Source organism: Rattus norvegicus, chromosome 13, assembly GCF_036323735.1.
Source record: "Rattus norvegicus strain BN/NHsdMcwi chromosome 13, GRCr8, whole genome shotgun sequence".
In the NCBI taxonomy this organism is placed as follows: Eukaryota; Metazoa; Chordata; class Mammalia; order Rodentia; family Muridae; genus Rattus; species Rattus norvegicus.
Window position 1 is genome coordinate 88,443,926 of NC_086031.1, and position 18,810 is coordinate 88,462,735.

At 40.4% G+C, this 18,810-nt stretch overlaps 1 protein-coding gene and 1 non-coding gene across 6 annotated transcripts; both read right to left on the reverse strand.

The window, feature by feature from the left end:
* Positions 1–321: 321 nt before the first annotated feature.
* Positions 322–17,892, reverse strand: LOC102556096 (pyrin domain-containing protein 3-like). Of its 5 annotated transcripts, none has more exons than XM_039091428.2 (8): positions 17,412–17,892; positions 16,451–16,483; positions 13,487–13,771; positions 12,466–12,572; positions 7,526–9,046; positions 4,732–5,148; positions 2,475–2,663; positions 322–625 (listed from the first exon to the last, which is right to left on the reverse strand). In XM_039091428.2, exons 3-8 carry the CDS (start codon positions 13,749–13,751, stop codon positions 548–550), a joined length of 2,577 nt encoding a protein of 858 aa, XP_038947356.1. In that variant the 5' UTR covers positions 13,752–13,771; positions 16,451–16,483; positions 17,412–17,892; the 3' UTR covers positions 322–547. The 5 variants fall into 5 exon arrangements, with proteins under 5 accessions (XP_038947356.1, XP_038947358.1, XP_038947357.1 ...); XM_039091430.2 differs by having other exon boundaries at positions 16,833–17,417; XM_039091429.2 differs by lacking the exon at positions 17,412–17,892 and adding an exon at positions 17,077–17,403.
* Trnal-cag13 (transfer RNA leucine (anticodon CAG) 13) lies at positions 10,745–10,827 on the reverse strand. The gene has a single exon. It is a non-coding gene; the product is annotated as a tRNA-Leu (tRNA).
* Positions 17,893–18,810: the final 918 nt, after the last annotated feature.

Sequence of the window (18,810 nt, forward strand, 5' to 3'; positions counted from 1 at the left end):
CCCTGTCCAGAGATGAACTTTGAAAAGGCATTCCCTCACCCTCTTTTTTTTTCTCAGCCAATGAAACCCTCCCTGGGACATAAGTCTTGGTAACGGCAATTCATATTATACTCCAGACCCTACCTTCCTTTTACCTTGATTTCTATGATTGGAATACAGCCTGGTTCTTCAAGAAAAGGGTTTTGTCCTTCCCTTTCACACCTGTAGTACTTTCTGGCATATTCCTTGAACACTGTGTGTTTTACCCTAATCTGTAAAACACCAACAATTATTTTATAATGACTTATAAATGCATAAAGGAGACACCTGAGGAAGCACCCATTTACATAAAATATTTATTAGTCTTTTTTTCATATTTTGAGACATACAGATGGAAATATGTAATATAGATAATCTAAATTGCATAAGGAACGAATTAAAAGGATAGTAGTCCCTAGGATTAAGAGCTGGAGTTGATATGCATTTTATTTCACTATATGCCATATATACATTTTTCTTCTGCACTTGAAGCTTATCAGCAATCTTTCCATTCTTGTTGAGGAAACCATCAATAGAGGCTTTGAGCTGTTTCGATAATTGCATAGGGATCGGGAGATCTACTGGTTCTCCTCCTATTCTTGATGACCTTGAAGAAGAAAAGGATGCAGTCAGGTCAGTTGGGACATAGCTTGCCACACTCTTCTTTACTCATATCATCTCTATGAATCACCTCCCTTTCTTATCCTCAACTGACCCCTTTACAGAATCTCTGTCTTTGGAATTAACTTCACTCCCGCTTCTTTAGAGCATAAAATGTCCTACTTACACATACTAGGCCTGGGCACAGGTAGAAGAGCAGAAGATATTATGGAGCAATAGTAGGGAGGAAGAAACTCCCAAAGGCAGGAGTTGAGTAGAAGATATTGCACAGATGGTTTAAAAAAACAGTACAGAAGGCACGCCTGATGCAGCTGCTGGGGGTTGGGGGTGGGGATTCAGAATGTTTGATTTATGGCCCTGGGAATAACAGAGATCTAGAAACATTTCTGTGACTGAATAGGTCAGCTCCTATATTTCATCTGTGCATTAATATTAGACTTTGGTAGTGTATAGTGAATCTCAGTGTGTGACAAGAACATGGGCCTTGGTACATTGGGCTCTGATTTCTTAAAACATCCTGTGAATCATACGATGTATGTTGTGAGTTCTGTTCATGGTCGCCTGTGATGAACATTGTTTCCTAGAAACCCCTGAGCTTCAGGGTCTTCAGTCAATTTAAAAATATCAGAGCCAGAGTTTTAAACACTTCAGACCCAATTTCTTATAAAGTAATTTCTCTGTTTTGATACATCCATCAATTTTATTATTTAACTTAGGAAATAATGTTTAAGAGTCTTTATGAGTATCTTCTTTTTACCATGATTTACTCAATTGACTGGATAAGCCAGAGACCACGGCAAAACCAAATACTATTGTTCTGTTAAGGAATGTAGCAACAGAATGACTCCTAATGACATTCTGCTATACCTGTAGATCGGTGTTTGACTTAGTCAACACTAGAAAAACTCCCTTCTCCAGTAGGTGGAAACTAACACTGAGACCCAAACATAGGTAATACACAGATATAGAGGCCTTGGAACATGGGGTTCTAAATTGGCTATCTTCATCAAACCCCTTCCCTCAGATTTCAGGGAGCTATGTGGACAAGGATGCAGAAAACATCTAAGACCAGAAGAATGGAAGTCACCAAGGAAACAAAATGTTCTAAACAAAGCAGGAACGACACACATAGGAACTCACAGTAGAGACTGAGGAGCAATGAGCAGAGCATGCACAAATCCAACACTGTGAGGGGGAAGCATCTATAAGCATCCATCCCTAAGCAGGAAGCTATTTCAAGCAGACAACTGCTTGCAAAGGAAAACAATAGTTTTCTCCAATGGCATCTCACTGGACATACAAAACATACTTAAATGTAGATGACAGAATCAAAATGAACTCAATGGCCATTTTGGATATTTTTGTTGCTGTTATTGTTACATAATGTTTAGGAAATTTTTTTTAATCTACCATACTGATTTTTTGCTTGTACATTATGGTTTTTTCTCTTTTGTTTCTAAGGTGTGCGCGCGCGCGCACACACACACACATACACACATGTATGCTTTTTTGTTTTATTCTGGTTATTTTGTTTTGCTTGTTTGTTTCCTAAAGATAGATGAAGGAGGGGTAGAGTTGGATAGATGGGTAGGTGGGAGTATCTGAAAGGAGATACGGGAGGAGAAACTGTGGTAAGAATATATTCTATGGAAAAATTATTTTTTAAAACAACCAAAATAGAAAGAAACAAAGAAAAATAGCCTCATTTTTAAAACTATGGTAAGAAAATGTTCACATATATTAACACTTAGAGCATAATCTCCTTTCTGTTACAGCCAGGTCTTACCAGCGTATTAAAAGTGATTGTAGACTAAGTGACACCATAGAGCACGCACCTGCATATAACTGTGCCTCACAGATCTCAGCTGCCAATTATCAAAACTTGAGCTCAGCTCAAAGCAGAAGAGTCTAAGTTTATCCCCAGGCTCACAGTATATATTGGCCAATTGTCCGTATACCACCACTTCCATTCTCCCTGTTCGATCTTCTATTCCGTAGTAAGTGAATTCACTCTTCACTGTTTTCTGAAAAACAAAACAAAACAAAACATTCATCTTCTGAAAAATGTGTCATGGGTCGAGATGTCTATGAGATATAAATAGCATTACTTGTCTCTGATGTGGCAAATGCATTCCTAGGTGTAGAATTGTGGGAACAAGACAGCTTCAGGCATTTCGGTTCATAAGTCCTATCTTAGGAAATGTCTCTCAAGATTTTCTTATTGAAGGTCTTCATTTGGTGGATTATTCTAGAAAACTTTTCCTGCTACCATATGGGTAGAGATGAGAGTTCTTAAGGAGCCCAAGTAGAAGAAAATCAGAGTATAACTAATTGCCATTGTGGGTGTCTTAGGTAATGCCACTAGAAATAAGAAGGGTGACTTGTGACTCATTGTAAGTCTGGGATTAGTCAAGTCTCGTTAAATGGACCGTGTTTTCTCTATGCTTACGTGTATTTACTGCATTCCAAGTGCTTCAAACATTAAGTCTGCACCAGCCAATTTTGCTTTCCTCCCCTTTATTTGGTTTCCTTTGTTAAGGTGTACTTGCATAGTCACTGAAACATACTATACAGAAACACCAGACTCCACTGGTGAATATGTACAACAGAATATAAGACCACACTTTAAACAATGGTTGGGTCTTCTAAGCATGATGCTTACAGGGGAACTGCAACTAAAAGATACACCTCTAAATCTATAGACTAAGTCCATAGTCTAAGAATCCTTCACTCCACTCTAAATGTTTTTATCCTCTGTCTTAATGTGAGATGTAAAGAAAACCCGTATGTATTTCTCAGTCTGTTATATTTGCTTCTCTTAAGATTTCAAGTAAAGCTTGCTTGCTCAACAATCACTTGATAAATCTAAACCCAATCAGAATAGCTAAGACCATGAAAACATTGGACAGCAAATGCTGATGTGACTGTGAGGAAGGGGACATTGTTGGTGACATTGCAAATTGGTACAGTCACTCTAGAAATCAGTGTGGAGAATGCCCTAAAATATAAAAAGTATCTTCCATATGACCATTGTTTAGCATATGCCCCAAAGAATTGACACTCTATTCCATAAGCACCTGTTCAGCCATATTCCTTGCTGATTTATTTACAATAGCTAGGAGACCATGACAATCTAAATGTCCTTCAACTAATGAATGGATAATAAAAATATGATGCACGTATAAAATAGAATACTATTTAGTTGTAAAGGAAAATGAAGTTTGCAGGTAAATGCACGGAACTAGCAAATATGCAAATTAATGTAACCTGGATCCAGAAAGACAAATGTGTAGAGTGTTTCCACAAGCATTAGAGCTAGCAGAGTGTCAGTCCTCAGGAGGCAGAAAGGGAATCCATTCAGCCCTATGCAGAAGCTGGTGTTCTTTCAAACTTCTAGTGTCTGACACCAGGCAGTTTGTTTTAGGCATATTTAATCACAGTACAATTTTGGGAAAAAAGTTTTCTGATAATAATTAACTCAATCCTATGTGTAAGAGAAAGCTTAAGACATGTTTACATGGAGACTCTTTATAAGGGAGAGGTAACCTCCTCCATGAAGATGAGTTAGTTCTATTGGCTGAAAAACACAAAAGTCTGGGAGAGCCACAGATAGCTCAGAGGTCACCAAGCTCTTAACTACCTATGCTCCATTTGTAAAGTACATGTGACATCTCCCATAAGAATGGTTTCTATTGACTGAGAAACAATGTGCTAGATAAAAGTCCACGGAGAAAGAATCTGTGCAAAGGCTTCTCCCAGTATTGATAATTACATTGCTACTGATATAGGTAGGGAAGAATTTCATTGTATATTGACACAAAGTACTTTAAATGGATCATCAGAGTGAAATGCCAGATTTTGCTAGGTCTTATGTAGAGTGTCTTTCTAAAACATTTTCATGATGATACCTTGAAAAGAATGAGAAGCAACCATCCCACACCTTAAAATGGGGAACTCCGCTTTCTGCTCCCTGATCAAGGAGACCTTGTTTTCCTGTGTGCAGAAAACTGACCATATTCCAGCTGCTAGGCCTCCTGCGTATGCAACCTTAGATTTGCAAATGAAATTTTACAAAATAATTTAACAGCTTACCTCATATACTTTAAATATTCCATTCACAAATGTTCCTTCTCTTTGTGTACAAAGAGTATCAATTTTAGGTGTTGAGTTGGCTCTTCGTCTCAGGGAAGATGGGATATTCATCACATTGTTGCCATTCACTTCTGCTACACATGCAGTTTTGTGTATCTCTAGAAACCCATTGTAGCCAAAATAATCTGAGATGACAATGACTTTATTAGGGATGAAAATTTTCTTGAGGGCTATGTCAAACACCTTCACTCTGAAGAATTCAGTCTCTGTAGCCACAGTGGCATGGAACATCTGTTTGTTTTCTCTCGTGTCAAATGTGAATGGCTTTGTTGCTTTTAACACCATCACTTGTTTGGGACCTTGCTGTTGACCATCTTCTTCAGAAGGTTGTGTAGATACATTCCTCAGTCTTGGTTTCTGCATAGAATGCACACAGAAAACCAGGCACAGTTAATACAAACTCTAAGGAATGGCACTATTAGGCAGAGTGGAGAGATCTAAGCAGTGTTTAATATACTGATGTAAGTGATGGGAAATGAATAGAGATCTGGGTAAGGACGCCAGCATGTCATAATTACTCACAGTAGGTAAATAGGTGGCATTAATACTTTGATGGCATTTGACCATACACTCAAGACCTTGTGAATGCTAGACAAATTGTCTCCCTGTCAGCTTCACCACAAGTGTAATGAGCATAATAGCACATTTTTAAAACTTAGATTACAATTCTCTTCACACACACAAACACACAAAGTCAACATTGACTGTCTTGTAAAACACTTAGAGAGGCAGCCACTGGAAGCAACCCCAGGGCTCTGCTGATTTGAATAATTCAGATTAGAAGTTCTTCCACTTGCTTAAGATCATCCCTGGACAAGAATCCTGGATTTGCAATAGAAAGGGTTATTTGACTACCTGTCTCCACAGTACTCCACAGACTTCACAGCACCCTCCCTCCGTCCCTCCCTCCCTCCCTCCCTCCCTCCTTCCCACCCTCCCTCCCTCCCTTCTTCCCTCTCACCCTCCCAATCTTTCTCTCTTCCTTCCTCCCTCCCACCTTCCCTCCCTCTTTCTTTCTTTCTTTCTTTCTTTCTTTCTTTCTTTCTTTCTTTCTTTCTTTCTCTCTCTCTCTCCCTCCCTCCCCCTCCCTCCTTCCTTCCTTTCTTTCCTTCTTTCTTTCTTTCCTCAGCTCTTTCCTTTTCGCTTTGAAACAAAGTCTCACTGTGTGTTCTTGGTTGACTCTGAACTTGCCCTATAGATCAGGCTGTCTGGCCTTGAGCTCACAGAGGTCCACCAGCCGCATTTGGAATTATAGGTGTGTGCCACCACATCAAGCTACTCCGTGTCCTTTCTGAATCCAGGAGCACACTTGGACATGGAGAAGAACAGTGGCAACAACAGGAAACCTAGAGGCCAATACAGAGAGGTAGCTATAAGCCAACAGCATTTCCTGTGACCTGATTTGGAACCATGTGAATGTCAGAGCTTAACTGTGACTTTTTGTCAATGTGGTCCAAGGTTTTCTAACCTTAGCAAGTGTATTCCTAATGCGACTTAAGCAGTACCTCAGAATAGTGCTAAGAACATCCGCCAAAAAGTGCATAGGACCTCAGGAGCAGATGTTATATACTTCTTTAGAAAGGAACGAGGTTCTTGGTGTTTGCAGGAATACAGAATACTGGAAAGAGCCTAAAGCCAAACCACACAGGATTATTTTTTACAATGTATGAACTATTGCAATGCTTCAGATAATAAAATCTATATTGTTAATTAACTTGGATATTTAAATCTATATTGATTGATTGAATGGAAGTTCAAGACTTGTTAACTATTTTTAAAAATATTTTGTGACTTTGTGTGCTGGGGGAGAGTGCTTGTGTGTGTGTGTGTGTGTGTGTGTGTGTGTGTGTGTGTGTGTCTGTCTGTCTGTCTGTCTGTCTGTGATCACAGGACAACATTAAATGTTAGCTCTCATCTTCTACTTTGTCTGAGATAGGGTCTGTAGTTCCCCACTGCGCATGCCTAACATGGTGGCCTGTGAGCTTCTGCAGATTCTCTGTCACTACCCCAAGTCTCTGCTTTGGAGAACACTGGGGTTAATCACATGGATGTTCCTGAGTCCAGATTTTGCATGGGTTCAGGTGACCTCAGTTCAGGTTGTCAGAGTTCTGGGGCTAGCGCTTTCACCCACTAGCCATCTTCCAGGCCCACTTAAATAAAATTTAAAAACATACACTACAGAAAGTTATGTGAATTGTGACACAAATCTGGTAAGTAAAGGATATTCTGCAAATATGTAACAAAAGACAAAATTGGATAGGAAACGTGACATTTTTATAAAGCGATTCTAGATCATTTAAAACTTATTTTTGTGTATTACATACCTTCCTAAGTTTTCTAAAATGATATTGGTATAATTAAAAAATAAAATGGAAATCATTGAGAATACGTTTTATATTTCTACATCATGTTTTCCACGTTTTGCCTATGGTAAAAACAGATGAAAGCCAAAATAACAAAAACAGTAAAACTAAATGCATGTTTAATTGTGTCTCTTAAAGAACAAGGGTGCTCAGGTGTTCAATAACAAAGCAGCGCTTAAGAGAAGTATAAAATGAATTTAGGGAAGGACCTCAAATCATATGTTTAAAGTAGACAACTGACTTATTTCAACAAGATGTATGGTGATGCATCATAGACAGTTAAGGGGAACATCTTCCAAGATTATGTTAAGTTTTGTCATCATTTTATCATGAGATATAATTAATAACTTATTAATTCATTAAGTCATTACCTTGAGTGGTGTTGCTGGAGACACCAAGGTAGCACTGTGCACTGTTGCGGAAGACACCTGAGGGGTATTGTGACTGCTGGGCACTGTTGCAGGGGTCACCTGCAGATTATTACAACCACTGGTCATTGCTGCTGGGGTCATTCCTAAGGTCTGGACCCGGCTGGGCACTGTTGCTGGGGTCACCTGATTTTTATTGAAACTGCTGGATACTGTTGCTGCAGGCACCCGAGGACTATTGTGACCACTGGTCATTGTTGCTGGGGTCATTCCTAAGGTCTGGATACTGGTGGGCACTGTGGCTCGGGTCACCTGACGTTTATTGAAACTGCTGGATACTGTTGCTGCAGGCACCCGAGGACTATTGTGACCACTGGTCATTGTTGCTGGGGCCACTAAGGTCTGGACCCGGCTGGGCACTGTTGCTGGGGTCACCTGAGGTCTATTGAAACCGCTGGATACTGTTGCTGCAGGCACCCGAGGACTATTGTGACCACTGGTCATTGTTGCTGGGGTCATTCCTAAGGTCTGGACACTGGGCACTGTGGCTCGGGTCACCTGACGTTTATTGAAACTGCTGGATACTGTTGCTGCAGGCACCCGAGGACTATTGTGACCACTGGTCATTGTTGCTGGGGCCATTTGAAAGGTCTGGATACTGGTGGTCACTATTGCTTGAGGCATCCATGTGGCCTCCACACTGCTGGACACTGTGGCTGGAGTCATCTGAGATTTATTGAAACCACTGGATACTGTTGCTGCAGGCTCCTGAGGACAATTACAACCACTGGTCATTGTTGCTGGGGTCATTTGAGAGGTCTGGACACTGGTGGGCACTGTGGCTCGGGTCACCTGACGTTTATTGAAACCACTGGATACTGTTGCTGCAGGCACCCGAGGACTATTGTGACCACTGGTCATTGTTGCTGGGGTCATTCCTAAGGTCTGGACACTGGTGGGCACTGTGGCTCGGGTCACCTGACGTTTATTGAAACTGCTGGATACTGTTGCTGCAGGCACCCGAGGACTATTGTGACCACTGGTCATTGTTGCTGGGGTCATTTGAGAGGTCTGGACACTGGTGGGCACTGTGGCTCGGGTCACCTGACGTTTATTGAAACTGCTGGATACTGTTGCTGCAGGCACCCGAGGACTATTGTGACCACTGGTCATTGTTGCCGGGACACTGCTGGGCTCTGTTTTTGGAGACATCAGGGTAGCTTGGTGATTATAAGAAAGTGTTGAGGTTTTTTGACAGGTCTGGATATTCTGGATGCTCCTGGACATCGTTACTGGAGACACCTGGGAAACCTTGACATAGGTGGAACATGGTGCTGAAGAACCTTGAGATGTTGCCAATATGGTGGATGATATTTCTGAAAGCTCCAATGGCGTCTGGAGGCAGCTGGAAGTCAGGGGTTCACTCTCAGCTGGGCATGTGTTGGTTGCCGAAAGTTCTGAAAGGTTAGACTCTTCCATCCAAAACTGGGCTTTTATAATGTCAGGGATAACATCTTTGCTTTCCTGAAAGGAAATAGATTTTAAAAATTCTTTGTATCCTAGTAAATAGTTTTGAAAAAATCAGGTCAAACACAACTTTGTCTTTTTCCCTTGCAAAAATGCTTCTACTCTGCCAGTGTCTCTGTTGCCCCTACCCTGCCCCAGGTGGGCTACACAAGGCATTTTTAGATCCCATGTAGGTACTTCCTAAAGCTAGCCCCTTCCCTTCCTAATCAAAATGTCTCTTAGAAATGTAGTCACTAAACTGCACTGGTCTGGCTCAGAATACTGATTCTGCATATCTTTTTTTTCTCTCTGCTGATTTGTTTTTATTTTTCCTAATTGAAATGTGGTCCATGTTATCAGACCATCTGCCCTGTAACAAAACACATCAGTAAACAAGACTGAGACAGTGTTTTGTTAGGAGAAACATCAGATTTTGCTCTTGTTAAAAAAAATTTTGGGGGTTGGGGATTTAGCTTAGTGGTAGAGCCCTGGGTTCGGTTCCCAGCTCCGAAAAAAAGAAAAGAAAAAGCACCTAGAACTGACTTTTGGGGGCTGGAGAGATGACTCAGCGGTTAAGAGCACCCGACTGCTCTTCCAGAGGTCATGAGTTCAATTCCCAGCAACCACATGGTGGCTCACAACCATCTGTAAAGAGATCCGATGCCCTCTTCTGGTGTATCTGAAGACAGCTACAATGTACTTATATATAATAAATAAATAAATCTTAAATAAAAAATTAAAAAAAATTTTTCCTGAAAGGGCACTTTTTGATATAAAGAGTGAAAACTTGGAAAATAGAACACACACACACACACACACACACACACACACACACACACACACAAGATGCTGCTCCCTTCCTTACATATCTGAGCCCAAGATGCACATCAACTTTCTTTAGATAAACTTATGATACCAAACACACATATCTTATGAAACAGAGAAAAGGTAACCTGGTGTTGTTCAACTCAGAGCTAATGGATGGGAAACAAGCCGTTCAGCAAAACCGGCTCCCATTTGTGGGGTTTTTCTCCCCTCAGCTTCCTAATGAAACCACTTCAAATTGTCTGCTTTTTGGGATACAAGAATCCCTGTCACCATCCTTTCAGGTGATCTGATTATAACTGTGTAATAGGTTCCCTGAGATAATGGACCACAGAATTAAATATCCGGGAGACCGGATGGAGCTCGATTGATATCGTACCTGCCTTGTATGTGCTAGGCGGGGCTCATTTTTACATAAGGAGCATGTGTGCATAAGGCAATACATCTGCTTAGGGCCTTTTAATTATACTTATATAAACTTATTTGAGGCATAAAACTTGCTTAAACAGCTTCAAATGTAAAAAGTAAGTAGGTGAAACCTTGTAGAAACTCTGTCACGTTAATTGCTACTGTTTTCTTTATGTGTTTCAGAAGAAAGAAAAGAAAGCCATACCAAAGGGAAAAATGACAGGGGTTTCTTTATTCTGATAATAATGTAGCGGGCATAATGAACAACAGAAGAGGAGAAGGGGCTTTGCTTTCATAGGGCTGGTTGCAAAGGAGTATGCAGATTTGCTGCCAAGAGTCCCGTGCAGTGCAAGATTCCCCAGTGTATTTGTAAAATATAGTCATTAAAAAGTCTTTGCTCAAACAAAGAAACAAACAAAAACAAAAAACAAAGAAAAAAGAAAGAAAAGAAAACAGCTGATGTCATTTGAACAAAACACTAGTTGTCAGAAGTGGGATTCGAACCCACGCCTCCAAGGGAGACTGCAACCTGAACACAGTACCTTAGACTGCTCAGCCATCCTGACACACTGAGCAAAACACTATTTATGGGCTTTTCTTCAGGCTTAGATAAGTTTTAATTATATTATTATCATTACTTATGAAGACAGATAATTAGATGTGCACATTGATTTTACATTTCAAGTAATGCAACTCTAATAATTAAAATGACAAAACATTGATCATATAGAGATTCCTGGTGCGATAGAATTCAATAAACGAAACATATGTAAACAGTTGTCAGGGTTTCACAATGTACAGTAAAAGAATGGTTACACTGAATAAATCAGTTAGCGGGAGATTAGATGAGAAGCTCCTTCAAGATTTTTATCATTGCGAAAAAGTCTGGAGTATCTTAAATGAATGGACCATAGAGTTAACATTTCTGTCAATCATCTTGTATTTCACCCGGTAGGTAGGTAGAATGCTTGCCTAGGAAACCCAATTGTAACTCTTTTAAATATATGTAAAGGTAAAGTGTTTTAAATGATCAAATTATGTGATAAGCCCTGCTTAAATGAAACTACCATATATAGCCTGTTAAGATAATAAATTATTTCTTAATAACTAACGTATACCTTGTCGAGAGCAAAAGCTTCTCACTGAGGTCGTCATAGAAACATCTGATAATGTGATGACTGATTTAGTCAAATGATAGAATCATGGAGGCTTTACGGTATTTTTGGAGTTTATTTTCCCCTTTTTTTTAAAAGAAAAAATGCATACATTTCCTACTGGTAATGACTGATCTTCTCTTTTGTGTATTAGAGGTTGAACTTGAGGTCTTATGTGTGCCAAGCTAGGCTCCACTACAGGGTTTTATCCTCAGTCCCTGTCATGCGTTTTAAAATTATAGGAAGAACAATGATTTTAATACCAAGATGATTAATTCTGTGTTACTGGGTTCTGAGTGTATCGATTCCTTGGGAACTTCACTTTCTAAACACATGGCCAGAGGAGAGCATAGGATCATCTTGTACAGGGACGGAAACACTTCATGTACGTCACTACTTTACGCACATTCCATGGTGGGAGAACATGACATCTAGATTCAGGAAGTACAAGTTGAGTTTAGTGCCTTTTAACAGGCTTTGGAAAGACATATCCTTAAACCGACTGCTACTACTTTTGCAAAGGTTGTTAAAAGGAATAATGAGGGGTTGGAGAGGTGACTTATGGGACAAGAATATTTGCTGCACATACATGAGGACCTAAGATCAGATCTCAGCACCCACACAAAATCTGGGCTTTCCATACATGATTCCAGCACTGTGAAAGGCACAGTTAGGACAGTCTCTGAGGCTTCCTACCTACCAACATAGCTGTAGATTCGGGGTGAGACTCTATATCTCAAAGGAGCAAGGCAGAGAGTAATCGAGCAGAATATTTGACGTCCTCCTTTGACATCAATGGCATCATGCACACACATGCATATAAGCAAGTAATGTTTTTATGTATTTGTTACAGAAAATTATATTATGACAAAATACACATCAATTTTAAAACAAAATGAGTAACCAGAAATGATTAATGTGTTCAGCCTTCCTTTTGTCTTAGTTAGGTCCTTGGCACAGATGAGGGGCTTAGACTAAGTACTCAGAGAAAGGTCCTGGGGAGAACAAGCTTAGTGGATGCTTTTTTCAGTGAGATCTTAGACTGCGTACCTCTGATGAAGACGTCGTCCTAGCTGGCTCTACTTCTGGAATTTCCATCTTGTTGGAGGTAAGTAGGGGAGTACTGGATTCAGACTTTCTTTCGACTTTGTTTCTAACTGATGAAATAAAGAAAAGACAATAAATAAATGAAGTGGTCCTGTTGTAAGACAGATGGTGCACTTACTTCCTACTTGTGTCTCAGTATATTTCCTGCCCCTGCCACCAACAAGGCAGACACAGGAACTGCCTCTGGGTTTCCTCGCTCTAGTCTTGGGGATTTCAATGCCTACCAGCCAAGCCCCACCCCAGCCCTTTTATCCTATAGTTGGATTTTAAGAGTATAAAATTTGCATGATAATTTGACAGATTATCTTCTATAGGTCACCCCAAATTAGAGAAACAGAAGAAGGTGTAACCAGTTCTGACCAGTGACAAAGGGGTAACAGTGAACTTCCATTTGGGGCTCCTTTTTATTTTCTTGAGACAGGATCTCACCATGAACTTGAGACTAGTCCTTAAACTGGTGATCTCTCTGCCCAAGCCAGCTGAGTGCTAAGATCACAGACGTGAGGCAATGTGCCCATATTCGCTTCCATTTATTGTGAATCCAGTAACAGGGAACTTCACATCTCTTAGATTCAGCTCTCTACTTAAATGTCGGCTCACACGTGTTGCGGGAAGACATATTAATGATGGTGTTTCTTAATTTGGAACTGTGAGGAATTTTAAATGTGGCATTCAATTTTTCCTTTGTAATTTTCTACCCATTCCATTGTACTGGAAGCTACTGTTTCTCTAAGCAGCTTCTGTTTTTGTTATTTTCTTCCCTTCACCTACCCCAGAGACATCTACTTCCAAACCCATTACAGCTCTGTGTAGGAAAGGAGTTCCCTACGTTTCCCCCATTTAAAGGGGTGCTATCCTATGGGATGCACACACTAGGGAAGAAGCATGCCAGCTATGATCCCTGCAAGGAGCTAAGGTTAGGGAGGAAAGAGAAAAAGTGGGCATCCAGACTGCTTCTCTTTACCTTTCTCCATCTCTTTTCTAAGTGTATCAGCATGATCTTCAAATTCTGGAATACCTTCCCACACTTCTATCAGTTTGCTCAATCCAGCGTCCTCTGGGAACTTTTCTTCCATTAAGTCAGCAATCTTAATTCTGTCATAATCATCTTGCATTTTCTGAGTCAGTTTTAGGTCATGGGTCAGTAAGGACTTAAGCGTTCTAAAGTTATAGTCATTGATACGTTCTAATCCGAACATTAGAACAATTTTCTTGTAGTGATTCACCATCTCTCAAGTTATGGATAAGCCTACAAGAGAATAGCAGTAGACCGAATTACACATATAGAGAGACCATTTAAAATACAAGAGTATATCTAGGTGAGCGAACAACGCACGGCATGGTGTTGTTCATAGCAGTGCATGTGAAAAAAAGGAGCACTGATTACTAACTGTGCCACCGTGGGAAACGATATGTGCAGAACTGCTTGGTTAGTAAATAAGTCTAAGAACTTCTTTCCTGTTGATGACGATGGCTGAGTGAGGTCAGTGGTTAAGGGAAAGCATGGAAATCACCTTTAGTTACAGGTGTAGAGTATGGGCTATAAAGGTTTAAATCCCAGGCCCCTTTTCCCATTATATATTGATGCTGGATCTTGGTTCCTCTCCCCATTTTTTCTTTTAATAGTTCTTTATTATTTTATTTATTTATCTATTTACTTATTTATATACATCCTAAATGCTGTCTCCCCTCTCAGTTCCCCCTCACAGAGTTCCTCCTTCCATTCCCCCTCCCCTTTGCCTCCATGGTATCCCCCCATCCTGGTGCATCACATTGCTGCAGGATTAGGCACATCCTCTCCCACTGAGGCCAGAAGTGGCAACCCTCTGCTATATATGTATCAGGGACCTTGGACCAGCCCGCTTATGCTGTTTGGTTGGCAGCTCAGTCTCTAGGAGCTCCCAGGGTTCCAGGGGAGTTGACACTGTCTTTATTGGTACTAGAACCTGCCCCTAGATGTCCCCCAGTGAGTTCCTGACTTGCCCATGCTCAAGTGGCTTATCTGTAAATGGTCTACATTCTCTCTCCACCTACAGAATGGGTGTTGGCTACAACAGGATGAACCTTGCTGGGGCTGGGCATTGACTCTAACCCACTTGGATTTTTGTTAGGCAACTTCCATTAGCATCCCATAGACCTTGCTTTCTGTGTCCACAGAACTGTCGTTTTGCTAAGTACTTTCTAGTGCCAGATGACAGCATTCAAGGGGGTGAGGTGGGGGTGAGTTATTTCAATAGCGACTTACTTTTTCTCCTTTCAGGTTTGACTTTTTACTTGGTTTTCTTTGCTTATAGTGCCAGTTTTCTCTGTACAGACTGTGTTTAAATGCTGCTAAAAATAAGTTAATAGCTGACCAGTTCCTTTAAAGAAAATCCTTACTCCTTAAAATACTTTGGAAGTCCCTGTATAATCTGCCCCTTTTACAAATGTTTTTTTTTTATATTTATGATATGACACTCTATGGAATACACAGCACCCATTGCCTTGCCATGGTCTGGGAAGTATGGTGTCCTTTTCATCACTAGTCTTGCATTGCCTTCTCTGCCTGTCATGTATGATAACCATTAAGAATCAACCGAGATATTTGCCTTATGGAAACTCCCCAAATTCCCCTAATAAACCAAAGTTCCTCTTCTGTATATGATTAGGAGTTTCTGTACATCCATAATAACTCTTGAGGATGGATTAATTCTGATATCTGCTTAAATTGATATAAGCCATTTTACTTATTTTAGTTTAGTTTTGTCTGTCTGTCTGTCTGTCTGTCTGTCTGTCTGTCTGTCTGTCGGTCTGCCTGTCTCTGTGTGTTTGTGTTTGCGTGTGTTTAATATTCTAATCAGAATGCTAATGTCCTCGGACTATCAACTTTTTTTTCAACAGCATTGTCAAAGCAGACCAGGTTCAGAGGATGAAAGGCAAGTCTACAGAGAGAAACAGAACATCGATGGTGAAGAGCTCTGAAGATCAGATCACATGGAATACCGTATTCTCCAGAGCAGTCTGCTTTCAGCAAAACAGTGGGGGGATTTTATATTACAATGGCCTAAGACACTACGAACCAAAAGAGTTTCAAAAATATGAAGGCTGTATTTATTTTATGATTTTTTCCGACATCAAGCTTATTCCGAAATATAAACTGATGTGAAATTACAGGCATCTTGATCTATTTGATACACTCTCCTTACATGTAAATGCTCATGCTTCGATGTTGTCATACTATTTATTTCAATTTGGAATAGTGATCATAATCTCAAAATATGCAGTAATATGGTATTTTGGGTATTGCCTTAAGACCCATCTCCAGCCAGCAAATCCTAGATATCGAAGTATGGTCATCCCTAATGGTGCAGAGAGGTGCCCTCAACTGACCCTGAGTGAAACAGAACCTGAGAACAAGCATTTGAATGCAGAAGAAGAAAGCCTCGACAGTGTTCTCTGGCACCAGCACGTCAGCAGTGTCAGACGAGCTAATGCACAGGGAAGAACTCTTGGAAGTGTGGTAAGTGTGCAACATGGTGTGCAGACGTGGCCTGAGAAAGCCTCTGCCTCAGGAGTGAAACTCTCCTCAGATAGAGGAGAGACAGGAAGAGGAAACAGCCGAAGCTCAGTAATGCTTTGGTCTTTGGTTGTCAGTCACGAGTTATAAAGAGAAGTCAAGAAAGGGAATACAGATGTACCATAAAAGAAGTGTCCATAATAGAAGATGGAAAAATATGTCCTCGACTTACCCTACAGGTACCTAACACAATCAATCAATTAACATTAATGAACATCCTTTGTCAAATTTTCTTTAACATGTGTAGCTAAATGTTACCATTAAGACATGCATTAAAGGATATTTTAAAATAAATCTTTTATAGTAACTACTGAAAGCCAATTTTTCTATATTAACATTGTCTTAATTAGAAATAAAAATAAACATTCTTACCAGAAAACCAACCAAAGGACAATCGTTTATCTCCTAGAAATAGATAACAGTTTTAATAATAGAATTATCTAATAATAATTTAGAAATCCAGTTTTTATACTTGATTTAGGAGTGTTTACCTTAATTTCTCAGTGAACAAGGTCTTAACTTTTTATAATCTTAAAACATCTGAGCAGCATAATTAATAAACCAAGGTCAAGCACAGTGCACAGAGGGTCTTCAGAATAGTCTAAAAATTCGAAATATACATCTATTTCTAATTAACCCTCCATCTCTTTTCTACATCTTACCACCAGAAAACAAAACCAAAGAAAACTAAAGACAAAAATAATCCAAAGCAATTAACTTTCATGATGACACAAATTAACAAGGTCTACAATACCTTATTTATCCACTTGATGCAGAAGTGAACGACCATCAGATGTGCTTATGAAGTCATTAAAACACAGTGTTTGCACTTACTATGCACCTGAGATATTTTTGACCACATGTGCCCATCGGTCCTCAGGCTGTGTACTGTTGCAATAACTAGGTAGTGCAGCTTGATATCTAGATGCATTTTCCACTGAATCTTACTTCATGACAATTTCTCCAGTAACAAACTTGTCTGTTGCCCAGCCACTTACCACAACCACAACCGCCGGTTCCTAAGCACTCTCCAGTCAAGGTAACTAAAGTCCTCTTCTCCTTATTCAGTTATCCTAACTTATCTCTAAAAAGCATATTTTACAATCTGAAATATACTTCTTTTGGTGCAGTCCTACTGGCAGAGGAATAAGGACTCCTGCTATCTTCATGAGCCAAGGCCCTGAGCCCAGCTACTGCAGATTCACTGCTCAGTATAGCAGCCACCAGCTCAGCTTCCTTCTCTCTCAACCGAAAGATCAGCAAGGATTTCACCTGTAATCTCCTTCATTCAGAGACAACCTACTTTTCCACAGAAAGCAGGGGCAGCACTCACCTCTTCAGAAATTTCTTCAGTGGTATCCGGCTTTTGCAGCGTAGGAAGCAGTGAGTGAGTGAGTGAGTGTGTGTGTGTGTGTGTGTGTGTGTGTGTGTGTGTGTGTGTGTGTATACGCAAGGATTTTGTAATCTCCCCAAATTCTTAGGAAATGAAGTGTTTACAGAAAGAGAAGGAATGCCAACACTGGTTAGATTCACTGCACAGACTGCTCAGACTGAAAAGTACTGGGTGTCTCATCCTGTGCTATTTTGTGGGGAGCAGAGCGATAAAACGTGAGATCTCTCTCAACAATGTTCATAGCTTTCGATTTCCTCAGATACTGAAACTTAAGAGTTTTCTTCCTGTAAAGTTACGAAAAAAGTCAGAGAGCTAGTTACACTCAGGATTTTTCTTGCAAGTCTTTAAAGGGACAAGATTCAAAATTAAAACCCTCATGTCCTACAAGCTTACAACAGGGTTCCTAGGAATCTTTATTCCTTTGAATGAAAGTGAAACCTTAGACCAAAACAGTCAACTCAACCAGCCACTTCTTTTTTCCTCCTCCGGATGGTGGCAGCATCAGGAAATCTTGGCTGTGTCAGTTGCCAGCTGCATGTGAATACGTTTCACAGAAAATCTGAGATGAGACAGTTTCTGGGTTAAATTATTCCTCTAGCATCTACTCATCCATTAGTAATTCCCAAGACTCAGACTTGCCAGAGCATAAATGTTACAAACAAACAACTCTAAGCTCCAACCTCAAATAAATAGAAAGGCATTTGGCATTAACCTCTAGATGGTAAAATTAAACTGCCCTCCTTCATAGGTGAACTTAACGCTTCCTCATTGTCTCTACATTATTCATGGGTAAGCACAGGGTACCCTGGGGTCTTGGAAACAATGGGAAAACTCTGAGCTTTGATTGAGATTGGGGGCTGAAGTAATGCTTGTCCTGCTGCATTTTTTCTGGGAAGGAGAGCTCAAGGATTCATGATTGTTGTAATCCTCAAGCATGGAACAAATGAAATGGCATCACACAGCAGATAATGGTGTGCGAGCCTACCCGATGGTCTACAAAATAGGATAAGACCATAGCTAGGGCAACCGTGTCTACATAGTCTACTCCTGTAACCAGATCTGCCCTCACCACTAAAAATAGCCAAGAAGAGAAGCCAGACAGAAACCTATCAGTGGGCCATTGTGCTTCTGTAAGAGCCACCCGAGTGGAGGTTCTTCCTGCTCCCTCAGGAAACAGGAACAGCCTCATTACACAGCCAGAGAAGAGTGACTGCATCAGTTAAAGTACACTTCACACCCAAGTGAGGGTTTCTGTCTGTGCCAATATCAGAGGTGTTCTTTTGCGAGGCATCAAGGAGAAAAATGCTGCTCTTTTGACCTCTGTGAAATAGTTTCAAGG

Bases quoted from the DNA above. Each gene is read 5' to 3' on its own strand.
- LOC102556096 (XM_039091431.2), bottom strand. From the start codon at position 13,751: ATGGTGAATCACTACAAGAAAATTGTTCTAATGTTCGGATTAGAACGT. The intron at 9,047-12,465 runs GTACGCAGTCTA...ATTTCCTTTCAG, and splicing joins GGACGACGTCTTCATCAGAG to GAAAGCAAAGATGTTATCCC. The intron at 2,664-4,731 runs GTAAGCTGTTAA...TTTGTTTTTCAG, and splicing joins GAATATTTAAAGTATATGAG to AAAACAGTGAAGAGTGAATT.